This window comes from Dasypus novemcinctus, chromosome 10 (genome assembly GCF_030445035.2).
Source record: "Dasypus novemcinctus isolate mDasNov1 chromosome 10, mDasNov1.1.hap2, whole genome shotgun sequence".
NCBI classification, from domain to species: domain Eukaryota; kingdom Metazoa; phylum Chordata; class Mammalia; order Cingulata; family Dasypodidae; genus Dasypus; species Dasypus novemcinctus.
In genome coordinates, this window is record NC_080682.1 from 112,315,092 (window position 1) to 112,342,749 (window position 27,658).

General features: G+C 53.9%; 1 protein-coding gene across 7 annotated transcripts in view; it reads right to left on the reverse strand.

The window, feature by feature from the left end:
* TENM4 (teneurin transmembrane protein 4) overlaps positions 1–27,658 on the reverse strand; it is an 801,291-nt gene that overhangs the window by 394,073 nt on the left and 379,560 nt on the right. For all 7 annotated transcript variants that reach the window (XM_058306052.2, XM_058306055.2, XM_058306053.2 and 4 more), the window contains 2 exons: positions 26,430–26,714; positions 20,858–21,127 (listed from right to left, as the gene is read on the reverse strand). In XM_058306052.2, the coding sequence (XP_058162035.1) occupies positions 20,858–21,127; positions 26,430–26,649 (490 nt within the window). In that variant the 5' untranslated portion in view covers positions 26,650–26,714. The remainder of the gene's footprint in view (positions 1–20,857; positions 21,128–26,429; positions 26,715–27,658) is intronic.

Below are 27,658 nucleotides of genomic sequence, written 5' to 3' on the forward strand. Positions count from 1 at the left end.
CTTGAATTTTAGGCTCTGGAAGCAAGAAGAGAAAACACCCTGTGACTTGTGAACTGAGGAAATTTGGAGGAAGACATCACAGGGAGTCCATGAGTCAGGTACCTGGAAGAGTTGTCCACAGGAGAGAACACCATTTACCAGTGGGTGGGCAGGACTCCCTCAGCAGGAGCTGCAGGAGGCTCCACTCTTTCTGTTGAGTCATTTCTGTGGAAAGTCTACAGCCAGCTAGAGCAAACAGCACCCCTAAGCGTCCTTACTCCCTCCTAACCCCTCCAAGCCCTTCCTGAGAACTGAGAGTAGGTCCAGTGGGGAGGGGACAACAAAAATGGACAAGACGACATCTTCCTTTCCGAGGAGTAAAAAAATTTAGACGGGGTCTTTCCCGCGCGGAGCCCTTTCGAAGCAGATGGCTTGCACAAGCCTGGGCTGCCAAGTACATCACATGACCCTGCCCGACTGTGCCTGCAGCCAATGAGACTAGGGCTCCTCTCCTGGCCCCACGCCCGCCCCTCACCTTTCACCAATGGCTCGACACAGAAAGATGGACTCAGCCAATCAGATTCCCTCTCTCAGAGCTTGAAACTGGAAGCAGGAACGGACACAAGAAGAGGGAAGACGCTGAGAGATGCAGAGAACCCCTTGGTCTCTTGGCAAGCGGGCCAGGGAGGTGAAGACTTCCCATCTCCAGCCTTGACTGCAGCACATCCGGCTGGCTGTGTCTCCAAAAAGACCAGGCTGATTTGGCACCTGTTCTTGAATCACTTTATCACTGCACATGCCGCTTTCCTGTGCTAGCTTGAGTGTATCCCTGCTACTTGTGTAAACCAAAAGAAATGTCACTCATTCAGTGACAGGGAACAGCTTAGATGAGCAACATGGAGGTAGAAGGGGAATATTATCACACGTGCCTGCTCCGCCAGAGGCAGCCCACACAACAGCTCTGCCTCTTACCCGTGGTGGCCATCCCACTTGGCAGAGGAGGAGCAGATCCCCCCAGGACCCGATTCTCACTGTCCCCCCAAATATCTCTAAGAACCTCTCTCCAAACTAGCTGCTCAGAGACCAGAAAGATGAGGCCAGGTGAAGGCTGCCTGAGAAGCTGTAACGTGGGAAGCAGCTTCCTCTCTCTGAGCATCGGTGCCTTTTTCTGCAAAATGTTAACAACACTACTGACCTAAGGGAGTTGTAAGTTGTACGGAATTAGTGAGCTAAAGGATGGAAGATGCGGGCATGGCGTTGAAATACACGCCAGGCCCTCGGTGGTGAGCAGCGGCGCTCTCCGGCCTCACCTGCTGCCCCCATCCAGCCCACGGGAGCCGCCAGCCGCTGCTTCCGGTCTCCTTCCCGCTCCAGTCCAGCAACTTCAGTCACGCTCTGGATGCTGTCCCGGGCTGCTTGGCTTAGGCCTGGTGTTGTTATTATTCTAGGCACCCTGTGATTTACTTTTCTAGTGAGTTAATGGCAAAACCCACATGGAGAGGAGAGAAAACATGAACCCGAGCCTGCCACGAAAAGCAGGGAACAGAGGGAGCTTTCCATCCAGGCCAGGGGGCGGGGAGGGCGCTGGGAAGAAGGGAGCTGTGCACTTCGTCTACACAAGGCCTCGTCTTCCGGGTTCAGGGCACAGCATGGGGTGTGCTCAGTGCCTGCTTCTTCCTTCTGTTTATTCTCCCATCCCTTTAGAAAAAAACCTCTACGTTTTAGAAACCTACGACCAGTATAAAGTAGAGGTTATCAAATCTTGAGGTGTGTACGAATCATTTGGAGGCTTATTTAAAAGACAGATAGACACCAATGGTTCTGAAGTTAGAAAAACTTGAGTTTGGGTCTTGGTTATCCCTTTTACCAGCTGTGTGTCCTTGGACAAGTCATTTCATCTCTCTGAGCCTCAGTTTTCCTATTTTTTCTTTAAAGATTTATTTATTTATTTATCTCCCCTCCCCCCCACCCCGGTTGTCTGTTCTCTGTGTCTATTTGCTGCGTCTTCTTTGTCTGCTTCTGTTGTTGTCAGCAGCACAGGAATCTGTGTTTCTTTTGTTACGTCATCTTGCTGTGTCAGCTCTCCGTGTGTGCGGCACCATTCCTGGGCAGGCTGCACTTTCTTTTGCGCTGGGCGGCTCTCCTTACGGGGCACACTCCTTGCATGTGGGGCTCCCCTACGCGGGGACACCCCTGCGTGGCAGGGCACTCCTTGCACGCATCAGCACTGCACATGGGCCAGCTGCACACGGGTCAAGAGGGCCTAGCGTTTAACTGCGGACCTCCCATGCGGTAGACGGACGCCCCAACACTGGGCCAAGTCTGCCGCCAGTTTTCCTATCTTTTAAAGAGGAATGGCAATACTTGCCTCATAGGACTATTGAGAAATTAAGGCAGCAGATACTGAAGGCCCCCAAACACAACTCCTGGCTCATTGAAGGCACTCCAAAAATTGAAGAAACAATTTGCTGTTCTTTCCTGGGACGAGGTTCTCTTTAAAACTGGGGCACCTTCACTCCTGAATGTGAAGACATCTATGAATCTTTTTACCAACTACAACATCCATCTTTGGGGAAGGCCAGCTTTTGCTTGGAAAGCACTTCGAAGATGAAAAGGGGTCAAATCCTCTAAGAGACTTAGTTGGTAGAAGTTAAAACAAATGTTGATTTTAATTTGATGAGTTATCATTTATTAAAGGCTTTTGGAAAATGAAGTACTATTTATGTTCTCACAAGCAATTCAATAGTTTTGAGTAGTTTGTAGTTAATTCATTCACTTGTTCGAGAAACATTTACTGAGCACACCGGGTGCCAGGCCAGCTGGGCAAGTGCCCGTCCTGCAGGGGCTCAGCCTCTCAACAGTCAGAGCAGCTCGGCGGGGATGGCAGTGGCTGTGGAAGCCCGGGGAGCTGCGATTCCCCCCAGCCTGAAGGACCGCACCCTGGGAGGCGGGTCCTCAGGAAACGATTCCATTTTGAAAGCTCCTAGATTTAAACACAATTTGAAAAGCAATTCTGGTACCAAGAGACGTGTAATTTGAGCTTTCTAAAGGAAAGAGCTACTCTCCCCAGAGATGACCCTCGCCCCCTTCAATGTCTTAGACACTTCAGCGGGACAGGCAGACATTAGCTTCAGGCTCTCGTGTCCGAGGGCTTCATGACATCTTGATGTGCAGGTTCCACAGGCACCTCAGACTCAACAGTATGTAACCCTCAGCTTATCATCCTTCTCCACAAACCTGCCCCAGGACTCAGTAGCTCGATCCAGGAAGCCAGGTCAGAAACCTGGGTCTATTTCCTCTCCCCCTGCCCACTTGGACTTAGTCACCTAATGTTGTCAGCGCTCCATGGCCATTACTCGTATGGAAGTGCTCTCACTTAACTTTCAAATCTGTCCCCTTGGCTAATACTCCTAAGGAAGCCAAGGCGATCATTTCGAAACTATACATGGGATCATGTCCTTTCCTGGTTAAAGCCTTCAATGGCTTTCCCTTCCCTACAGAAAAGTGTTCAAACACCCCAACAAGGTCGACCAGGCTCTGCCGTCTAGAGTCGCCTCCTGCTGCACGAGCCACCACGCTAAGCTCCAGTGGTCACACCTTAGATGCACAAACCTGCTTGCCATGACATTTTGTGGCCAGCATGCCAGCACCCCCACCTCCTCCTGGAAGCCTCCAGAATGGCTCCCTCTTCTCAGATCTTGCATTATACCACCTCTTCCCCTTCTTCAATATTTGTGACTTCCCTTAGCTGTAAGGTCAGTTTACATGTCTCTTCTACTGGACGGAAAACACCGCCAGGGTGTGTCCATACCCCAGCCTTTCCTATTTGAAGTTGTATGGAGACTCCTAGTGCTCACCTCTATCTAGTTCTTTTCTGTTTCTGAGTGTGTGGGTGGAGCAAACTTCCCCATTCCCTTTCAGTTAGGTGAGGCCATATGACCAATTCAGACTTATGAGCTATGAAAGGAGCCAAGAAGGCTGTTTGATCCAGACAGTAAAAGGATGGAGGCAGCTCCAAGATGGTGGAGCCTCTTTCAGCCTGGATCCTTGAGATGCTGTGTGGAGCAAAGCCCCATCCCACCTCCAAAGCATGTTGAATACCTAACATGGGAAATCACTAAGCCACTGAGATATTGGAATTGTTTGTTACTGCAATATAATCTAATTCAGACAAACTCAGAAATCTTATTTCTGTCCCCAATCATTAAACAGGGCCGGGAAATTCCAGACTCTCCATAAATATTTGATGAATGAATGAATGAACAAATAAGCCTAGAAAAAGAATCGTGAGATTTAGAGTTAAAAGAAAGTACCCTGTCATAACCACCCATCACATTCCTCTTTCCCCCACACCAGTGGGGAGCTGTTATTACCTCCTTAACCTTCTGATTCCTCTTTCTGAAGACTCTCTGTACTGATGCCAAGCAAAATTACATGCAGATCCTGGCTTATTCCTCAGCGCCTGGAGGAAGGGCACTGGATACTACATTTTTGCTGGTTTTCCACCAATCCATAATGATGCTGACTTTGAAGTTCATGCTTCTAGGGTTATATCTGGGGTGAGTCCCAAATATGGGGATTCCTGAGCTCCCTGAACCAAAGGCTTTGAATTCTAATATGGGATTGAAGAATGGCTGCATTAGACCAAATGTACTTTTACACGGGGAAAATATTCAGTAATTACCCTTACCTCATCCAATACATTTGTATGAAACTCAGAAACAGAGGCTGTGAGTTTTGGATTGATTCTGCATATTTTCAAAAATAAACACAAAAGAAAGAATGTCCTTTTGAAGTCACAGGTTTCTGAATGGACTTCTGAAGCCAGGGCACTAGCAAAAAAAACATTTAGCAGAGAGCATCCAGCTCATCAGACTAGAAAGATCACTGTGCGGCAGTGGTGAGCGAGGATGGAGTGGGCCCAGGTGCCGGGAAGGCAGGAAGCGTGGGCAGGGGAGATGGAAGGGCCCTCAACCGAGGAGCTGGAGGCACCGTCTGGGGCAGTGTCTGTTTTGCCCTCCACGTGGCTTCTTCTCTCTTAGCTGTGTCATGCTGAAGTTAGCCTGTTGGTTGGTTCTCTGAGGGTGGGCATGAGTGAGGAGGAAGCACCTGGTCCTGGGAACTGGAAGGGCTTGGAGCAGATGGACTCAGGTTCACATCCCGTTCCACCACTTGGGAGCTGTGTGACTTTGGGCAGGTCCCTTGCCTTTGTGATTCTGTTTTCTCATGTACAAAATCGGGGCAAATAGAGCAGCCTCCACGTATTTTGAGGATGATCCTGATTGCTTGCGTTGAAACAGGAGGCATGTATCTGCAGCCTATTAGTCTGTATCTCCTAACTCCCAATGCTTCTTATTCCCAGGGGCCTGGTCCTACAATGCCCTCAATGAACGAATGCTGAAGGAACGGATGAATGAGGTACACTGTGATATTTTAAGGTACAATCAATGTTTTAAACCACTGGTGGACCATATGACCTAGCATTTCTACTCCTAGGCCGATATACACCACAGAATCAAAAACAGGTACTTAAATGAATATTTGTATGTGAATGTTCCTAGTAGCATTATTGTTATTTTTGGGAGGTACCAGGGATTGAACCTGGGATCTTGTATATGCGAAGCAGGCCCTCAACCACAGGGTTACATCTGCTCCCCTCGTAGTAGCACTATTCACAATAACCCAAAGGTGCGTAAACAACCCAAATTGTTCATCACCGGGTCAAAAGATAAACAAAAATGCAGTATACACATACAATGGATTACTCAGCCATGAAAAGGAGGGAAGGACTGATACATACTACCGTGTGATGAACCTTAAAAACATTACGCTAAATGAAAGAAGCCAGACACAAAAGTCACAGGTGGTATAATTCCTTTTATATGGAATATCCGAAGAGGCCAATTCATCGAGATAGAAAGCAGGCTGCCAGTTGTGAGGGGCTGGGGGTGGGGAGGGGACAAGGGAGTGATGGCTTGATGGGTATGGGGTATGCTTTAGGGGTGAGGAAACATGCTCTGGAACTAGAGAGAGGTGGTAGTTATCCAACATTGTGAATATAATGAGTGCCACTGAATTGTTCACTTCAAATGGTTAATCTTATGTTATGTGAATTTCACCTCAATAAAAAAAAGCCTCCAAGCAGGAAACGGTGCCGGTGGGTACTGCTTTAGTGTGAAAGCTGGCGGGGGCTTGCCAAGCAAGAGCTTTGTGCTTTGCATCCCCGCTGCTTACTCCCCTCGGGGTGAGGCACAGGTGGCTGGGCAGTTACAGCCCCATCAGGCATGGGCACAGCTGGCGCAGAGGCTGTCATCAGCAGACTCTAAGGGGCGCAGCTGAGCTGGATGGAGAGCATGCTGAGAAGGAGGCCAGCAGGGTCAGAGGGGCTGGGGCCAGGCAGGGGCTCGCTGCTGTTCAGAAAGCCCCGGACGCCAGTGCCGGCGTCAGTGAGGGGCCTGATGCAGCCAGGACACGCTCCTAGGAGGGAGGGGACTTGGAGAGGCCCGTTCCATGCTAACGGGCCTACCTGGGAGGCCCCCTGGTCTGGCTGCTGGAGGAGCTCTTCGTGCAAAGAAGGAAGCCCGACTTGGAGGCAGGCAGCCCCGGACAGTTACGGACAGTGATTTATTGGCACCGCCACAGAAGCAACTTCTCTGGGACCTGTTCCTAATTAACAACCACTAACTGGATGATGCCTCTTTCTAAACAGCAAAAAATAAATAAATAAATAAAAGGGGCCCCCAAAGCCTTTCTTCCCCATCTTAACGGGAAGGAAGGCTTCACCTTTGCCTGCTGCCTGATCTAAAAATAAGAGGTATTTGGCAGAAATCCTCCACTCGTTCAGACATACACCCCCCCCCCCAAATACAGTCACACCCATACACTCGTGTTCCCACGCACAGCCACACACTTACTCCTGCACTAACATCACTGCACTGATACTGTCACACACGCACCTCATACGCTGGTGGCCAGATCGGTACTCGACACTCAGGGTCCCATGTACACGCAGAGTCCTACACCATCACACTCAAGCCAACACACACAACCGCGCACACACACATTATCACACTCACAGCCCGTGCTGGGATAGGCAGGGCCGAAGGGCCACCCACACAGTCGCGGCAGGAACCTTGCCTGGGGCGTGGGCAGCTGCAGTGAAGGCGCGTTCCCGTCATCGCTAGAGGCCCCAGGTTTGGTGTCCTGACCTGGCGTGCTCAGCTGGGAGAGGGTGTGGGCCAGGGAGAGGGGCAGGGCTCTGCAGCCAGCCCTTGGAGAGAGTCCCAACGCTGTCTCTTTCACACTGAACCAGGTTGCCCTCATCCCAGTTCTCAGGACCCCGAGAAGCTGCAAAGCCACTGCTGAGCCAGGCTGCTGGGTGGTGATTCGAAGTGTCCCGCTTGGGACAGTTCCTAACAGGCATCCAATAAATAACAGCCGTACTTTTCTCTGTTTCCTCTTTCTGCGCCTCAACCAATATTCTGAAACCTGGGCGTGATCATTCATAGGGTGCCATGAGAAACCGTTTTAATCTACTCTTATTTACTGAAACTTACGTGCCAGTCATTGATTGTACCTTGATAGGTAAATAATCCCTGCTCTTGCCTAGGTCTACAGAGATCTATGACGAGGTTTCTGGATAAATACAAAACGGACCACTGAAAGGAAAAGAATGCCTCTCACCAAGGGATGCACTGAAAAAGGTCTCTGAGTTATTCTCCTTCCCCCACCCCGTTAAACAGAGTGGAAAGTCTGAAGGTGACGGCAAGGTTGACCATTACTCCTACTTACAAGGTTTCATCCCACTTTTGATATATAGATACATATTGAGTTTCATGAAGACATCATCGTGGAGGAATAAAAAGTTCATCGATAATGGGTAGCTCTTTTCCATATTAATTAGCCACTTGCACAGGGATGAAAAAAGATCAAGCTCACCCAGCTTACCCAGCGTTCCTCCCTGGGGAGAACGGGAAAGGCGCGCTTTGCGGTGCTCCAGTGGCGGCGCCCAGGAACCACCCACTCTGCCTCTTCGGGCCATGCCGTTTCTGTGTTTCTAGAAGCTCCCTGTCTATGGACCCGCTATGGGTCTGTCTCAGACCTGTCGTGCTCCTTAGACTAACACCAGTCTTAGCAAACAGCCTGGCAAGCCACCTCTTTAAGTTTCTGTATGTACCTATGTCAAAATGGTTTGGGGCAGTGGAGAGAGCTCAGGGTTTGGAGTCAGGACTGTCTGAATTCAGTCCCTACCACTTATTAGCTGGGTGGCCTTAGGGAAGTCACTTAACCTGTCTGAGCCTCCATCTTCTTATCTACCAAAAACAAAAACGCCAACCTTGCAGAGATAAGAGGATGAAATGAGATTATACGGCACCTGACCTGTAAGAAGTGTTCAACAAATGATTATTATTTTCCACGGACCCTGGAATTTTTCAGGGGTGCAGTTCACAGAAAGCCCTTGGAGCAAGCTGGCATTCCTGGTACAGCTGGCCCACTCCTTCGTCTTTAGATCTTGGATAAGAGGAAAGAAACGTGGCCCCTGGTGGTCAGGAAGCAGATTGGCACTCACAGTTCCGTCTTAGGGTCCTCCTGTTGAACATCATATTAACTTCAGACAGGGCTATTCTGTGACCACGATGGATCAAAACAAGCACAAGGCCACTGTAATCAAGTCTGAGCTCAGACAAAAACAAGACACATCCAAATGACAACGACCACATGCCCCCTACGCTCTCTAATTGGACGGCTGCTTCTGTACCAACTGTACTTTGACCACACTTTGATCTTCCCGCCTGCTGTAAGATTTATTAGGATATCCAGGCACAGAATTCCCCCTGCTTTCTGACAGCATCCAGTCCCATGCAAGGTTCCACTTCCTCGAACTCTCTCCAAATCACCTAACATGATGCTAAACCTTGCAAGTCCTTTTTAACACCTGAGTCACTCCCTGGTTCTCCATGCTCCATGTTCTCCCTTGTTGCAAAAAATCAACAAGCCCATCTTTGTTCAACTACAGGTGAGTTTCTGGTGGTCTCTGGCTGGACGGTATCAGCAGGGATGACATCTCAGTGTCCAGGGAAAATAATAATAAAAATTATTATTTACTAAGTACTTAGTGTAGGTTAAGGGCCCCAGGGTAAATGGGTCTTTCCCACGCCAGGTGCGGCTTCTCCCCAGCCTACTTGCTGCATTAAAGAGCCAAGTCTGATAAGCATCACGGGCCCGCGACATCCAAACAGCCTCTTCTGCCGCCGGAAGACTGTGCCCTGGAACTGGTGAGGGGCTAGAGGTTGTTCTGGTGGCCGTTCTCCCCCGCCGCCCCCTGCCCCACCCTCCCCTGGATGGGTGCTCAGAACTGCCGGGGATCTTAGGGATCGTCCTGCTCAGTCGCCGGGACAGAGCAGGATTCCTCTGCCGATTCTCTCAGGTTCCCTCGGGCCCTTCGCTGCGCCTGCGTAGTATCCCTGCTGAAGGATAAGGGCCGAGGTGCGCGCGGAGCGGAGGGGGCAGACCCTGCCCACGCCACCTCGGCATTCCCGTGCCCTTCCAGTTGGCACACTGCCTGGCACATATTGCCCAGAGGGTAAGTGTATGTAACCTGCTCCCAATTCATCCATGCCTCCACAGACCGAGTAGCACTGCCCTACTGTGAGAGTCATTCAAGCCTTTTTTTCCCGACTAAAGGCCATCTTCTCATTACCAATACTAGCGGGTGAGCTTTCCTTCTTGGACATATTCTCATAAAGTTTTAGATCCTTTTATGAGCTACCACATGAAGAGCAACAGGTAGAGAAAGAACTACAACGCTGTCTGGAGAAGCATATGCCAGGTGGTGTCCAGGGTCCCTCGCTAGCTAAACAGGAGGGGCTCCAGAGAGCCTTTGTGCAGAAGAATTTTCAGAGAGGCTTGCTGGCAAGCCTGGCCCTTTGGCTGGCACCTGGGATCTTGGCTGGGTAAACAGGTCCTCACACTGCCCTAAAACATTCCCTAGATGATAAGGGGAGCTCGCCCCGTCTAAAATAGTTGTATAAACAATGTGGTGTGAGCTATGCACCTGCTTTCCTCCTGAGGGTCTAGGACTTTGGTACGTCTTAGGCAGAGGGTGCCCATGCGGCCAGCCTCCAATAAAATCCTGGGCGCTGGGTCTCCGACTTCCCTGGTGGACAACACTTTGCACGTGTTGTCACGATTCGCTGCTGGAGGAATTAGGCATGTCCTGTGTGACTCCCCTGGGGGGGGGTACTCTGGGAAGCTTGCGCCTGGTTTCCTCTGGACTTCTCCCTTGGCTGATGTGCTCTGTATGGTTTGGCTGTGCTACCTCTTAGCCATGAGAAGGAATGCACCCCGAGTCCCGGGAGTCCTTCTAGGGAATCTCTGAACCCTGGGGTGGGGGTGTCACAGGGCTCCCTGACACAGGGTCCAAGGCCAAAGGCCCCAAGGCCAAAGGCCCCCTGTCAGGGCTCAAGGTCGGGGCGTGCACGCGGTGCCGAGTCGGGGCCACGCTGTGGCCACTGAGGAGGTGTCTGGCACGAAAGGGCTCTGTGGTCTATCGAGAGCGCTCCCTCAGAGGGAGCCACAACGGCCAGCCTGCCGTAGCAGATCCCTGGGGACATTTTAAATCTAGCTGGGAAAAAAAAAGGCACAATATTTCAACCAACTCCGTCTTTCAGTACCATCAACTCCAGTGCTGAGGGAATAAATTATTGAAGGTTGCGGGTGTAAATGAAGGGCAAATCCTTTGGGCTTAGGTGCCCTAGTTGGTCGGCTCCAGCGCAGGAGAGGTGCCTGGAGGGCCTCGCTTCTAACCACTGCCCCACTTCTGATTTTGCTCATTTGGTTCCTATTTGAAGAGCCTCCCTCTGCCTTTTCACTGCCTCCTTTCAAACTCCACACCCGTGAGGGCTCCTCACAAGCAGCTGGATGGCAAACAATTTCTCTTTTGTTTACGCCAGGCTTTGAACCTGCTTTCTTCCATAAACTTATTTTCTTCTTGGAGGCACATTCAAGAACGCAATTTGTTTTGTAGTTAGGGTACTACAAAGCCAAGCACAGCAAACTCATTTTGGGGCCAGGCTGCTGAGTGGGGGTGGAAAGAAAATTTCTCTTCGGGGTTGGGACCAGAAAGGCTTGGGGTCTTTATTGGGACAGACAGCCCAGGCTGAGAACCTTTTCTTAGAGCAGACTGGAAGACATGGGCCTGGGGAAAATCAGGTCTGCTGGAGACCTCTCACCCGTGGCCGTGGTACGTGGGCGATCACGGCGGGACGAGAGCGGCCCGGCGAGCTCCAGCGGTGGGTACGAACGGCAGGGTATGTGTGTGTGTGGAATCCCAGCTCCACCACTGCACTGCTCCGTGACCTCAGAGCACTTCCAAACAACGGTGAGACTCAGAAGTTGTTGCAAATATTACACAAAAAGTGAAAACGCTTTGTTAATCACGAAGCTCTGTGCAATGAAGGATGAACAGCAAACACATACAGCAGTTGCTATGGGTCAGGCATGTAAGTGCTTTCACTCTCTTATCTCATTTAATCTTTACCACTACTCCATGGGTAGATCCTAGAATTAACCCCATTTTACAGATGAGAATACTGAGGCATGGAATGACGAAATTTGCTTTTTTGGCCATGAAGGTAGTGAGTGGCAGAGCTGGGACTGGAACCCAGCTCGTCTAGCTCCGCAATCTGTGCTTAGAAGAGGGAGCTATTAAGGGTGGGGGAGTGGGGGGGTGCGGTCTGGTGTGCTGTCGCCTGGGTAACCCACAAAAGCAGTGGCCGTCATTCACTCAAGCGGCCTTCCACTCCTGTCCCCTGAGGCATATTCAGACAGCCCTGGGGTGGGCAGCGGCCGGGTTAGGTCCCGGCTTTGTGATTTCCTGGCTGTGATTTTAGGCTTTCAGGGCCTCAGTTTCCTCATCTGTGAAATGAGCACTGCTGCTTCCCACCATCGGAGGAAGCGAGGGCTTGTCACTCGGGGAAGCGCTGGGGGAAGCGCTGGTCCTCTCTGAGACACCTCTCCTCAAGGGGTGTTTTGGGTGGCTGTCCTGAGCCTGTCCCACGGATCCTGTGGGTAAGCACTCCCATCCTCCTGCCTCTTGGGGCAAACCCAAACCAACTCTTCAGAATCCTCCTTCTCCCCGCTCTCCACACGCTTCTGCTCCAGCCTGAGGTCAAAGGGACGAAAGCAGACCTTTCTCTGTTGCGGCCCTATCGCCTGGGTTGATTAATGTTGAAATGAAATTTGGGGGAAGGACTCGTGGGTTGGGGAAGCACAGATTTCAAATTTCACCTGACATGCTGGTGTCTCACGCTGTGCCGGTGGTCCTTGGGTTCCTCTCCAGTTACTTCTCTGGTTACCTCAAAACTCAGTTTATAACTCTGCCTCACGCCCCCAGCCACCTGTATCCTCCTAAGACAGCTTCTCCCTGTTGGGGGGTGCTTTTCCCGCCATCCCCGCAACCACAGCCACCCCGGAGCTCATAACTCCTCTCGATGGCCGTTGACACAGGAAGGGCTTGGAGGAGGGGAGAGGGAGGGGTGGCCAGGTGCCACAAACTAGGGGGTCCAGCGCTACCGTCCTGCCAGTCACGTGGCCTCGGGCAAGTGTGTCTGAGCCTGGAGCCCACCTTCTTTCAGCTGAATCATGAGCCCTGCCCAGGTGCACACTCATTCTCGGTAAGGGGGCCCTCGAACACTGGGCCAACAGTTCTTGGACAAGGCTATGATATCATGAATCACGCACTCTTGGAGCTGAGGGGTCACTGAAGCGGGGGCATTACCATCCACAAGGTCCACCATGGACCAGGGATCATTTTTCAAACTTTTTGGCCGTAATCTGTAGTAAGAAATACATCTTACATGGAGACACACTATGTTCACCATGTGTCAATTGTAACTGAAACAGAAATTTCACAAAATTATACCTAACTTACTAGGTGATACGTACTCTATTCTGCTTCTATTTATTATTATTATTTTAAGCGATGGCGTTATCTTCAGAATTTATTTCTCAAGGTTCCTGCTGTTCTCACGTGTGTAATTGCCTTTTGCCCTCACCTCTGCCTTAAGAGCGAGGCATCTATTCATTCCCATTTTGCCGATGAAGAAATTGACTGTCAGTGGAATTCAGTGATCTGTGCAAAATCACCCACTTCCTGAGCGGCTGAGCTGGTATACCGAGTTTGACTCTGGACTCGTTCTCCTTCCAAGTTATCTCACTGCTGGAGATGCCGTTAACTGCTCCTGGCTGACGGGGAATCTAATGCTTAGAGAGCAGTGACTGGCCTGAGGACACAGTGGAATTAGTGCCCGAGCTCCAAAGAGAACAAGAGTCACCCCAGGACGCCACACACCCCGGTACTGGAACCAGGTGCTTACAGGTAGGATATTCTTTCCCCACCCCCAGCTGTTGCTTCTTTTTCTTCCCTGAAGACATCCTGTGTTAGAGTAAGTTGAAACAGACCCAGGAATCACTCTCCCTGAACAAAGCTGGCTTACTGCTGGGAGAAACGCCTCTCCACTGTCTTTTGGTAGAAAGTATGTCATTCTGCACATCACTGGAATGGCAAGCCATGTTGCCTTAAATTAAAAGCAAAACTCCTGTTTGCTGCACCTCTCTGCACACACAGCAGGTTTTAACCTATTTTCAAGAATGCAATCCATCTTAATTTAGCATCGCTCTGAATCGCCCCGTCTCCCTTCTCCTCTTTTCCTAGTGCAGAAGCAGGGTGCTGCTCACCTGCGAGAGGAACACGGCCTGCCAGGGGCAAGGAGACTCGGGGTGCACTTAAAGTGGGCAGGGGTTTCTGTAAGCCCTCTCACGAGGAACCTGCAAGAGCAACAAGCTGGCAGCTGCCAGAGCTCAGGCGATTCTGGGAGAGGCGGTGCCAAGAGAAGGGGCCCCGGGGCAGGTCAGACTGGAGGGGCATTTCGTCAAGGCAACTGGGCAGAAGGAAGCGCTGGCGTGACGGCCGTAGGGAAATCAAGGAGGAAACAACAGAGACGGTGACCAGAGTCTCCTGTGGAAGGTAAGGCAGGCTGGGAGGGGTGTCAGGCAGCAGGGGCAGAAACCCAAGTGAGCGTCAGCAGGATCGAGCGTGCACTGGGGCAGGGGCAAGGCGTGTGCTTCGTGGCCTTGGCGATGTGGAGCCTGGAACGTGGCATGGAACAGGCTAGAGGCCAAAGGCTGTTGCACCTGGGAGCCTATTCAGTACCTAGGAGGAAGAGCTGATGTCTTCCTCACCTCTGGCAAGGCACCTGCTCTGACTACCATGTTCAAAACTGCAAGCCCCTCTCCCCACCTTGGCACTCCCTCTGCTTCTTTCCACGCACTTATCATCTTGAAACATCCTGTGCAGTTTAGTGTTCTCACTTGCTTATCATCAGCCTCCCCTAAAATGTAAACTCCGTGAGAGTGGGCAGTTACATCATTGCTGCAACCCCAATCCTGAAAACAGTACCTTGCACATAGTAGTTGTTCAATAAATATTTGTTAAATGGCAGATGATCTACCTGACTCTCCAAATGTATGTCTTGCTCATACTGCCCCCCATATTTCCAGTTACAATGCTTATGTTCCAGCTTCATGGGACACACTTTGTATTTTTCCACCTCATGACTATCAACACAGAATGTTTTTCCCTACTCCCTTTTTACATGTTCAAGTCCTTTTCATCTCTGAAAGCCTAGGCTACCAGCACTTCATCCACAAAACCTCCCAAGTACCTCCAAATTTTCCTCTTAAGCCTCTATAAACTCTATTTTTTTCCTCCCCCCACCGCACCTCACTATTTTTCCTGTCTGTGCCATCCTCTGTATGATCTTCTGTATCAATTTCTCCTTTTGTCTTCTCTTCTCATCTTTCTCCTCTAGGATTCACCAGGATTTGCTCCTGGGGGCCTCTGATGTGGAGAGAGGTTCCCATTAATTGTGCCTCCTCAGTTCCTGGTCTCTGCAGTGCTTCACCTGGACTCTCCCCTTCATCTCTTTTGTTGCTGAGTGACTCCCTTGCACGGGCGCTCGGGCACTGGCTCACTGCGTGGGTGCTCGGCTTGCTGCGCAGGGGCTCGGCTCATCCCGTGGGCACCTGGCTCACCATGAAGGCGCTGGCTCACCACGCAGGCACGCTTTCTCTTCTTTTTCACCAGGCGGCCCCAGGGATCGAACCCAGGTCCTCCAATATGGTAGGCAGAGGCCCTATCACTTGAGCCACATCCACTTCCCTGTAATCCTACTTTAAATGTCTTTTCTCTAGGATGCTACAATGTATTCTGAGAGTAGCCTGGCATGACTCTAGGTCTGGATCAGCTCCAGAAACCTAGGATTCAGTTTCTTTTCTGGATGCTTCTAACTACAAAGACGTTTATGTTCTGGATACAGCCAGATACATCTATCAGACTCATTTTCTCAGCTAATAAAAACATGTTTCCAGAAAACAACAATCTGCAGGGTGCAGTGGTCAAGAAAGAGAATGGGCACTGGACTCAAACCTGGGTTCTGTCACTTACTAGCTATGCAACCTTGGGCAAATCACCAACTTCGCCGAACACAGAGAACAGGGAAAGGTTAAGCATCGATGGGCTAGAAAATGGGGAGCCTTTAAGAATCAGTGGGCTTGTTTTCTCTAAGTTGCCCTCTAGCTCACAGAGTCTCAGATGTGCCGAACCCACCAGGCCCCTCCTATCCTCTTTGGATGGGGGCTTACAGCCTTTGAGACTTGGATAACTCTGTCCAAAGGAAGACTCTCGTTCCCCGAAAACACGGGGCATTTTTGTGTTCCAGAAGGGGAATGTGGGCCAGCTCCCAAAGCAGATGGTTACTCAAATCCACGGGCTCAATCCCCACCCAGCTGACGGAGCCCTCCTCCCCACCCTGGAAGATGGAGTCCCGCGCACGGTGGGCTGGGTGGCTGCAGGACGCTGACCACTCTGCAAGTCCATGGTAGATATTCTTACAGATTTTTAAGATCATGTCTCATGGGGATGCGGCAGGGGAGGGTAGAGGATATACTGAGTTAAACTGGTAATGAGCTCCTTATGCTCTGTGCTTTGGAGATGCTCACTTAATCTACTGGCTCTGAATAAGCAATTCGGCTTCCTAATTAGGTTAACCAAGAATTTCCCTTTGACACCCAGGCTGCTTGACAATTTGGGGGCCACTGCTATACCGTGTCATTGCTTCCCTCCAAGTGAATTTTTTTCCCCTCAAGTTGCCTCTGGGATTAAAGCGCAGGGTAGATACTCACTCTTCCCAGGACCCCCCACGCCTCTTCCTGCCCCAAGCCCCCGGCTCCTGCGGCAATTCCTCCGCTAGGAACGCTTTCCTTAGATTCCCACGCTCAGTGACTCCTGCCGCCTTCGTGCCCAGGTACATGACACGAGTGGAATGAAGGAATGAGCCTGTGCCCCCTCAGGGCAAAGCAAATGGCTCATTTTCCTCTCCTCCCACAGCTCGTTAAAAAATTAATATTAATAGCTAGCGTGAATTAAGGATCCGTGCAGACCAGACGCTTTGCACGTGTTTTAGTCAAGGCTCACAGCAGCACTTCGAGGAAGCATGGGGACAGGCCGTTTTAAAATTGAGGAGACTGTGGCGTAGGCAGATGCAGTGACTTGTCAAAGGTCACGCAGCTGGGACACACGCAGGGAGGGTTTTGCGGCCAGATCTCCTCACTGGACTCAGAAGCTGATTTCTTTCGGCTCTGCCACACTGCCCGCCACATCTCATAGGGCCAGGGGGTTGTGGTATTCCCCTCCTCTGCCCTGTTCATTTAGAGTTTAGATTCTAGAATAATGCTTGGCACGTTGAAGGCACTCACCCCAGAGATAGCACGAATTTGCCAGAGACGCTTTGTCAGCCCGACCCAGTGCCTGAGACTGGAACTCAAATGGCAAACTTTGGTTTCTGAAAAGCAGGGACTGAATGCTGTGTGCCGGGCACGATGCCAGCTCCTCACTGCCACCACCCAGCCCCCAGCCCCTCTCAGTGGGAGAAACCCGAGAGCTGGCTCTGCCTGCCAGGCCCCCAGGGGAAGATTTGTGTTTACATTATGCAGTCAATTCTGTATTTATTTTGGATATTAACCAGTGACATAAAAGCTGCTGGCATTAAGCTTTGGGGGATGGGCAGAAATTGGCTTTAATGGACACTATGAAAGTTATTACTGATGGCAAAGGCATACGGCATCACGGTGACCTCAGCAGAAGTCGCCGCCGCTATCAATTCTGCTGACAATTGCTACTGACGAAGGCCAGGCCAGGCAGAGCGGCAGAGTGGATGCTCCCGGGACCGGCGGTGGTCAGGGCTACACTTTGAGTTCCACGGTGGGTCTTGAGAACACGGCCACACACTTCTGGTGGCCTCCAGGGAGAGTCCAACACATGCATTGACCCAAATGCAAGGAGACAAAGCACTCAGACCATAGGATCAGGGGTAGATCTGAGCTCAAACCCAAGCCCTGCTGACTTACTGGCTGGATGACCTTTGGCAAGTCACTTGACCTTTCTGGAGCCTCAGTCTTCCCATCTGGGCAATGGAAAGGCCGTGCTCTACCTCATGGGTTTGTAGCAGTTTGTTATTGTTTATGAATTCTGAATATGTTACTGGGTTATGTTTATAAACTGGTCTGTCCCTCTGGGCATATTAGATTACATTGGATTCAGTAGTTTCACTTCCACGTGATTAAATAATGACTAAGGCCTTGACTGGGCCAGGTCAGTAGGACGTTGCATCCCCGCCCCCGTAGGTGGGGACTCACGGAGAAACTGCACAGCAGAGAAGGGAGGTTGGAATTCTGAGCTGGAGCCTGGGAAGTTAGCACACAGAGGAGCAGAGCAGCTGAGCCTGGAGAGAACTGAGCCCTGGGGAGAGAGACAGAGCTGGATGCCTGATAGTCTAGATCTGGCCTTGAGGAGCGAGCAGGGCAGCTGAGCCCAGAGAGAAGGCAGCCCTGGGAAGAGAGGAACCCAGGAAGCCTGAACCCCCACAGACATCGGCAGACATCTTGCTCCAACACGTGAAAACAGACTTTGGTGAGGGAAGCAACTTATGCTTTCTGGCCTGGTATCTAAGCTCCTACCCCACATAAATACCTTTATAAAAACCAACCAATTTCTGGTACTTTGCATGAGCACCCAGGCAGCTGACTAATACAGGCTGTTGCGAGGATCAAAGGCGGTCACGCGGCTAGCTCGAGGCTGGGCACACGGGAGGCGCCCCCCTGGGGTTGCTCGCCTCCCTCTGCTCTTGCAGACGATTGCCCCGTGGCGCGTGGGCGAACGCAGCCAGTGGAATTAAGGCCTGTTCTGCTGGTATGATATGAGGTCTCCTGAAGAAAAAGGAGCTGGGGCAGGAGGATGGCTGGACGGTGAGAGGAGGGGAGGGGAGAAGGAGCGGAGAGAAGGAGGGGCAGGGAGAGAGGAAGAAGATTCTGGAAAGAACCAAGAGCGCCGGGATAGAGCCTGGCTCCAGCTGAACTTGATGGGCAACCCCGTGCCCTCCTTGTCACCTCTCTGCGCCTCAGTGTCCTCAGCTATCAAGGGAGCTCTGTAAACCCCGCGGGAGAATAAAAGCAAGCCGTTCCTACGACCACGGTTGTTACCTAGACCCGACGAGAACCGAGCCATTCACGGAGCCTCCCAGCTGGGAGCCAGCGGACGTGGACACGGGCAACCGGGGGGTGTCGGGGCGTGGGCGGCCTGGAAGGGAGTGGGGCCGGGCCCTTGCAGAGCCATCTGCCCACCCCTGCGTGTGCCCGTCCTCTCTGCGTACGCGAGGCTTAGGGTGCGGCGGCCGGCGTGGACACTGACACCTTGGGAGGAGAGGGCGGCCTGGCCGAGGAAACAGGGAGCCATCCCCGTGTCCCCACTAACAGACACCGAAGCCTCCAGCCTCATCTAGTATGTCATTATCACTCAACAGAGGCTTAATTCAGCGACAGTTCAGCTCTCGGGGAACGCACCATGATGGAGACGATATGCACCTCACTCCGTCATGACTTTATGGGAAAACAATCATTTGTCATCATGGCAAGCAGCGTGCAAGAGAACAGACAGCCGTGTTTGGCCACGGAGAGACTTCACTGTAAGTAGGGTTACAAGAGCAAGGATTTTAGGGTCATACAGGCCTAGGCTGAAAGCCCATCTCTACCACTTGATAGCTGTGTGACCTAGGCAGCTTTCTTAACCTCTCTGGGTTCCAGTTTTTTTTCTCCTGTGCAAAGGGGATAATAATAACAATTCCTATTTCAAAGGGTGGCAGGGAAAGTAAAAGAGATAACAACCAAAGTGGTTAGCACTGCACTTGGACTCTGATCACTAGTAGCAGTGGTTAACTATTATTCTTGTAATTATTATTATCCTCTTGTACATTTTCAGCTTAAAGATCCCCCATTTGTAAGCATATACTAAGAATCACAGAATCTTAGATCTAGAGAGGCCTATATGTCATTCAGCTTAGTTATTCCCAATAAGTGTTTCATCAGACGCTTTGAGAAGAAAAAGTTCTGTGGTCAAATATGTTTGGGAAAAGCTTGGGGATTCAGGTATTAGCATGCTCATTAGCATATTAAAGGCTCTGAGAAGTCCTGCAATAAAGAAATTCGTTTAAGTCAGGGTTTCCTACTTATTGGACCACAAAACGCATTTTACCCCAATCTAAGAACTATGATGAATAACATTCTCAGAACACAGGAAATCCTGATTTTGTTCAGATTTCTTATTTCACAGATGAAGAAACTGAGCTCCAGTCAAAGGAGGCAACTTCCCCAGTGCCAGGCTGCGGGCCAGCGGGTGAACGGGAGCCAGGACTCAGGCTCGCTGCCCCCGAGGAGCCCTCCTGGAAGGCTGGCAGAAGGCCCCCCAGAGCTCTGCTGCCCCGCCTCTGGAAGGGGAAGGAATCTGCCCACTGGTCCCGACCTCACCTGGTCCCCTGCCTGACTCCAAATCTGGGCTTGGACCCTGCCAAGCGCACACCCTGCTTTGCAGCTCCTGAGCTCCCACGCCCTCCGCCCTCACCTGGGCGACGGGGGCACCATCCCCGGGACCCCGCATTTGTGGCTTGAAACCAGCGCGGGGCAGGCCCCTGGCTCTCCTCCCTCCCCCCTGCTACCACCTGAGGACCCCCTCCGGGGCTGGCTCAGGGTCGGCAGAGCTGCCCAGGGCTGGGTGGGACACAAAGCCGGAGAGGGAGGGTCTCGAGAGCCGGCTGGCTGCAGGGCGGCATTCACCCCGAGGGACCCTACAGGGATCCGCCAACGAGGTCCCCAGGGCAAGGAGGGAAATTCTGAAGCCAGGCTCCCTTTCCTGCCCGGTGAAAAGAAGGCATGTGAACTAGCTGTCATCTTTTCCTCCCGGAGCATCTCGTGGGCCTTGGAAGCAGCAGCTGCGGCGATGGGAGTGGAATAAGGGCGCCAGAGCCGGCACATCCCCAAGTCTGTGCAGATGAGATCACGGGGAAAGCTGGAAAAATGACCCCAGCCTGACACAGCGTCTGCTTGGGGGCCATCGTGGGGTGGGGCATCCTGATCCCCAGGATGGCTGAAGCGCAGGGGCTGGAGAGGGGATGTGCGGAATTCAGGCAGGCCCGGGACACCGCTGATGGGGTAAGGGACAAGCTGTCCCATGCCCCGTGTCTCCCACCCCAGGAGGGACCTGTAAGCAATAAGCCCGCCCCTGGGTGCCTCTTGACTTGGAGGAAAGAGCAGCGCCCCAGCCTCGGGCAGGTCACCAAGGGATGGGTATTTCACTTGACCGTGCGGAAAGCTCTGACCTGGGGCCGTCAGAGCAAAGCCATGTTTCGCCACCTTCCCCAGCGCCCCCAGCAAGGGAGCAGAGGACCGATACTGCGATCCGGCCCCCCGGCCTGCCCCCCGCGCCGCTCACCGGTCTCCGTGTTCTCGTGCTCCGTGTCGGTGAGCGTGAGGTTGGAGTTGGCCCGGCTGGACAGGCAGGAGCTGCGCCCCGACCGCGTGCTCCGTGCCCACAGGCGCGCGGGCTGCTCGGGGGACAGGCCCGTGTCGGCCTCCGCGTCGGCGTCCGAGCTGGCCCCCAGCGAGTAGCCGCAGTGCGGGAGGCCGATGTCTGTCCGGTACAGGGTCCCGTGCGGGGGCGTCACGTCCCCCAGCCCCAGCTCGCGCAGGGTGAAGGAGGCGCCTGCGAGGAAGCACAGGGGAGGTTGGTTAGTCTGCGCAGAGGGATGGGGTCCCCCAGAAGCGGGCGGCCAAGGGGTCGCTGGGGTCTCCCGCTCTGTGGCCTTACAGGCCCCCTCGGAGTCTTTCTGCTCCTCCATTGCCTCTAAGGCCCAGCTCAAACAGCACCTCCTTCCTGAAGCCCTCCTTGATACCCAAGCCCCAGGCAGTCTCAACTGCTTCTCTCCCTGAGCTCCCTCCCCGGGCCCGGGGCGCTGTCCCCCTGTATGGGGCACAGTTGCAGGGCCTCTCTCTGCGGTAGCAACGCCAGGGACCCGACCGAGACGCTCATCCCTGAACCCCTGTACCCAAAGGACAGCTGGTACTCGGTAGGGGAGCAACGCAAGTTTCTTAAATTGAATTGAGGATGTGGGGTCTCTCCCGGGAGAACTAGCCAGAAAGGGGCACTTCTGGGCAGGGCCGAGGCCCTGTCAATGCAATGCAGATGGCCATGGCGGGAGCAGCCGTTCCTTCCTGGCCGGGTCAGAGGAGCCCGGAGGTGGCAGTGAGGAAGACGGCGGCCAGCAGGGAAGACTCAGCCCAGCACGGAGGGGGCAGGCGAACGGCGCGGCCTCCTCGCGCCGGGCAGGCTGGGACGGGCCGTCGGCAGACTCTGGAAGAGCCCGCGGAAGCAGGCGCCCCGCCGAGGCTGGGCCGCCCGGGACGGCCTCTCTGGCAACGCCCAGGACTGAGGCCGGGGAAGACGCGGTGAGGCCGGCTCACCCCGAGGTCAGGTTGGGGTGACAAAGGAACGCTGACGTTCGCAGGAAAACACAGCCTCGATGGTACCACTGGATGATCACTGAGTGTCACTCAGAGGCTGCTTCTCCCTTATTTCTAATATTCCCTGCAGTATTGGGGGCACATAAGGAAGAGGGGTAGACCAAGGCACCGAGGTCATGGGCCATTAAACCACCGATCTGGGGAATGGATGTCTAGGGAGACAGCACCTACATACGACCAATTCAGGGGGGCCCTGGCTGCGGATATGGCCGCGGAGCACGACTGTGCGTGGAAACTGTGATGCACCTGTCTGCCCGGTAGAGGAGAAGTTTTTAACACTTCTTTACGAAGACAAGAAGGGGCTTGGGGCTTGCCTCCTGAGCCCCACGTGCTGGGGCGGTGCCAGGTCGGGGGTGCTCCCTCAGCTCTGTCCATCTATTGTGCATGGGGAGGACAGAGCTAGAAGGGAGCGCTGAGACCACGTGTGCCTTCCCCTCCTTCCTAACTTGGGAAACTGAGGTCCAGAGACGACAATGAGCAGTCGGTAGCATTTACAGAGAACCTGCTCCATGCCAGTGGAGGAGACCCAACCAAAACCACGACTAGAGGTTAAAGCTCAAAGTGGGGAGACCCACGGAGAGTCTGGGGGCATGGAGGCAGAAGGGAGGTAGAAGGCCTGGGTGGGGAGCGCTGAGAAGAGGTTTGTACATGAGCGTGAATGTGGGTAATGGAGGGGGGGCGTGCACCCGAGCTTTGAAGGGTTCCAGCGGGGCTGGGGCGGAGCAGGACGGGTCTGCAAAGGAAAGCAAGAAGGCGGGGCCGGAGGGGCCGGAGGGAAGCAGCGGCGGCGGCGGCCTGTTGCAAGGGCAGGTATGTCCTGGCACACGCTGACATAAGCCCTGCACTCCCAGGGCCCCATTCCTCTCGACAGCAAATATCTGCCGCCTCTGGTGCAGAGTAGGTGCTCGGTAGTACTAGCGCTACTTTAGAGGATGGGGCAGGGGAGAGGAGAGATGGGGGGCTGCTGAAATGGGGGCTGCTGGGGGAAGAAGTACACCCCAAGCCTCAGAATCAAGAGTTACATGCTGGTACTACCTCAACGAGGTTAAACTCACGAGATACGTCTCTACTTTTTGGAAAATGAGACACCAACTCCCCTTCCCTCACTCCCAGTGCCCCACACCCTCGGCTCTGGATACCTTAGAGCAGGAGTTCTTAACCAGAGGTCCGTGAACTTGAACTGAAATTCAAAAAAACACTATTCCTGTGTTATTTAACCTATTTATTAAATAACACACAGGTCGTGTGGACTTGGTAAGGGGCCCACGGTCTTCACCTGCCTGGCAAAGGTCCGTGGTTAAGAACCCCTGCCCTAGACCGTCCCTACAAACCCCCTCTCCCATGATCTAGTAACTAAAGAGTGAGTGCTGGGCACAGTGGGGGCCACTGAGCTCTGCTCTAAAGGACAGACAGATATTTTGAGGGGCCAGGGCCCAGGCCAGGCCAGACACAAAATATTTTGATTATCACCTGCTGTGCTGCACGCCAACTTCCCCTCCTTTTTTGCACTACTTCCCAAGAAAACAACTTGGAGAACTTCACAAAGGAGCCTAAAATCCGCTCAGTCTGCTGCCCACCCTCTCGGCATGCCATACTCCCCGGCAGTCTCGTTTGCCTCCCTCCGATCCCCACCCCCCAGCCCGGCCCCGCAAACCCTGCTTCTCCCCTCGCCCACCAAGGCTCTGCTGGGCCGGCCTCGAGAGAGGCCACTCGCACAACATGCAGAATGACTGTTACATCAGGTGAAAAAAAGCAAATTTATTTGCAATAAACAGCCTGGGCCGCATTGATTTCCACGTGGCCTGCCCTGCTGCCCTTTGAAGCAGCCAGACCCAGCGTCAATACAAGCGAGCTGACAGGCTGGGGCTGGAGAATTGCGAGGCGAGGAGGGCCATGCCCCCGTGGGCTCAGTGGTCCTGTCTAGCCTGCTGGCCCCTCTGATGTGGGAGTGGGCAAGATTTATTTCATCAAAACAAGAAAACTCCTCATAGTCTGTTTGCTCCGTGTCCTTCGGGCCTCTTTCCTGAAGAGCCTGGGATGTGGGTTGACAGCTGCCTCATTTAACACCCAGCTGTGCGATCTTGGGGAGATCACCTGAACCCCAGGGCCCTTGTCCTTCCAATGGGGGTGATTAATCTATGACGTGCTGTCCTCATATGATTTTTGAGGATTCAGTGAGGTAAGGCAGGGAAAGGACTTTGTCAACTCCAATGCACACAACTGCCGACTTCTTACTTATTATTTGCAAAGGTCTCGTCTCTCCTGAGCCTCCGTGCTGAGCCAGCATCCGTTCCAGGCTGGGCTGGGCGGGACGCCCTGAACAACACGGAGCCAGGGCAGAGAGGCAGAAGAAAGCCTGGAGCACGTCCGCCCCTTGCCCTCATTCCTAACTCAGCAAGCTGCAGCCCCGTGATGACAACAGGAGGTGGCATTTATGGGGCACCTCTTCCACCCCAGGCACCGTGCTGTGCTTCTGTACAGTCCTCAATCCTCACGGTAACCCTACGACGAGGAGGCAGCCCTACGTCAGGACAGAACTAGGAGCCCCCGCTTTCCAAGCGTGAGAGCCAGGCTTGCCGACAGGTCAGATGTGATGGGGATGCCTCAGGCCCGCGGGACAGAGTGGCACTGGGGAGGTGTCGGGTGGGCTGCCAGGCTATGGGAGGGAGGCGGGGGACGTACCAGCCCCTTCGACCTCTGTGATCTTGGGCAAGTGATTGCGCTTCCCTGAGCTCCAGTTTGGCTCTCTTATAAAATGGAGATCACCTTGGATCTATCCCATAGGGCTGTTGTAAGGATTGAACAACAGAGTGGAAAGGAACAGAAACTACACAGCACAGTGCCCGCTAACCCTGTCTGTGGGGCGGGGCAGGGCAGGAGCAGGGAGGGCAGCTGAGCTGTCAGGGGTTGTTAGCAGCCCCAGGCAGCAGAGGGCTTGAGGCTCTGTGGGCAGAAAACCAGGAATCACTGTGGCATCAGGGTGTGACACAAATACCACGGCGGGTGTGGGGAACCACGAGCAGTGTCCAGGAAGACAGAGATTTGAAAACGCCCTGTCTGCCAGGTTAAGCCAATTCGAGGGCAGCCTAAGGGCAATGGGGAGGCGTTTCTGAGCTTCACTCTGCCCGCAGCGCAGAGAATGGCCCACGGGGGCAGCACTGGCTCAAGGCGTGTTGGGCCAGCCTATCAGAAGTTTTCATCCTGGCCTGAACGGAGACGGCGGCAGAGGGGATGGAGAGGCGGTCAGATGGACAAGCTTTGGTGACTACTGTAGGTAGGGAGTCAAAGAGCAGGGGTCGGGTGCCAAGATATCTCCCAAATTCCTAAGTTTTTAGGTCTAGCCACCTTAGGCGCGTCTTCTCTCAAGGTCAGCACAGTGCTGGACACAAAGAAGGTGCTCCAGAGATGCCTGTTGAATGAATAAGCGAAGGAGTAAAGAAGAAACGTCTTAACTAACACAGTGAGCGCTTTCTTTGTGTCGCCATCTCACCTCGTAGACAACTCACAGCTCCCTGCAGAAGGGACTACCATGCCCATTTAAAGAACGGGGACCCGGGAAACGGACTTTGGCCCAGTGGTTAGGGCGTCCGTCTACCACATGGGAGGTCCATGGTTCAAACCCCAGGCCTCCTTGACCCGTGTGGAGCTGGCCATGTGCAGCGCTGATGCGCGCAAGGAGTGCCGTGCCACGCAGGGTGTCCCCCGCGTGGGGGAGCCCCACGCGCAAGGAGTGCGCCCGTGAGGAGAGCCGCCCAGCGTGAAAAGAAAGAGCAGCCTGCCCAGGAATGGCGCCGCCCACACTTCCCGTGCCGCTGACGACAACAGAAGCGGACAAGGAAACAAGACGCAGCAAATGGACACCAAGAACAGACAACCAGGGGAGGGGAGGGGAATTAAATAAATAAATAAATCTTTAAAAAAAAGAATAAAAATAAAGAATGGGGACCCTGAGGCTTAGAGAAGAGGTGGCGGCTGTGGACACAAGCAGGAGCCTGGCTGGAGTCCAGGTCACGCCAAGGAAGAGGGTGAGCAGGAAAATAAATGACCTAAGAATGAACTACAGGGCAGGCTTTTATCAGACCCACAGGTTGGTGGTGCTAAAAGAGGAGATACTTGGTGTCTACCCCCTCCCCCCCCCACGTGCCCCCCCCCCCCCGCCCAGGTGCCCAGGTGTGCCCCCTGCACCACCCCACCCCCGCCCAGGTGCCCAGGTGCGCCCCTGCCCAGGTGCTCACCCGCGCCCGCGCCCAGGTGTGCCCCCCACCCAGGTGCCCAGGTGCGCCCTGCCCAGGTGCACTCCTGTCCAGGTGCGCCCCTGCCCAGGTGCTCACCCGCGCCCGCGCCCAGGTGTGCCCCCCACCCAGGTGCCCAGGTGCGCCCCGCTCCGGTGCACCCCCGCCCAGGTGCGCCCCCCACCCCCGTCCAGGTGCGCCCCCGCCCAGGTGCTCACCCGCGCCCGCGCCCAGGTGCGCGCCCGCCCTCACCTGCGCGGCAGAACTCCTCGGCCTCCTGGGGCACCATGTCCTGCACGCGGCCGTAGGCGAGGCGGGCGTCCTGGTCGTAGGCCTTCAGGGTCTCGCTGGAGCTGTAGGACTTCTGCGGGGCGCGGCCCTCCTCGCCGTCCGCCGACGAGCCGGTGTGGCGGCGCTCGGCGTCGCGGCGCCGGGTCAGCGAGCGGTAGGGCTTCCTCTCCTTGGCGTCCATGGCCCGGGGCCCGCACTCCTCCGCATCCACGAACCGCGTCCGCGCCGCGCTCAGGGCCCAGGGGTCTGCAGCGGGGAGACCAAGGCAAGGGCCGTGAGCCGCCGCCCCGGAGACCCAGGCCACGCCGGGCCGGCGGCGCCGCGGCTCACTCTCGCGCTGGGTCTGCGTGGCGCCCGCGGGGCCCGGGTTCGAGGCCCCTGCCACTCGCCCCCGGAGCAGCGGCCGACTTGGCCCGCCTCCTGACGCGATCCTGTCCTGGGGCTCGCGGCCTGTCCACCGAGAAAACTCCCCAGCCTCTCCCCAGGAGAGCGGGACCTGGTATTTAGCAACCCACAGGGCAGGAAGCGTGCGCTGGACAGGGCCTGGCACGCAAGTAGGCTCCCTTAGCCTTTCTGAAATGAATGACTCCAGGCGGGTGAGCACCTTGCCCGCGTCATCTCGTCAAATGCCTTGGAGATGTTAGGCTATCACCATTCTGTGGAGTGGGCCAAGGTGTAAAGAACCAACCCACGTTATCACCACCAGATAAAGTATGTAATCATTAGCTTTCTGTCTGCTTCCACCCACCTACAGGGACCCTCCACCAGAGAAGGGCCTTAGCCTGATTGCTCACTTCTCATCTATATCTAGCCCAGGGGTGCTGAACCTTTTCTGTTCCATGGACCCCTTCCTAAGTCCACACTATACTGTGTATTATTTAATTAATAGCTCACACCTGCACCAACACATCCCCACAAAAATTATGTTTTTTTTTTAAAGGATTTTATTCCCCCCCCCGCCCCCCCGTTGTCTGCTCTCTGTGTCCATTCGCCGTGTGTTCTTCTGTGTCCACTTGTATTCTTGTCAGTGGTACTGGGAGTCCGTATCTCTTTGTTGCGTCAGCTCTCCATGTGTGTGGCACCATTCCTGGGCAGGCTGCCCTTTTTTTGCATGGGGTGGCTCTCCTTACGGGCGCACTCCTTGCGTGTGGGGCTCCCCTACGAGGGGGACACCCCTGCGTGGCACGGCA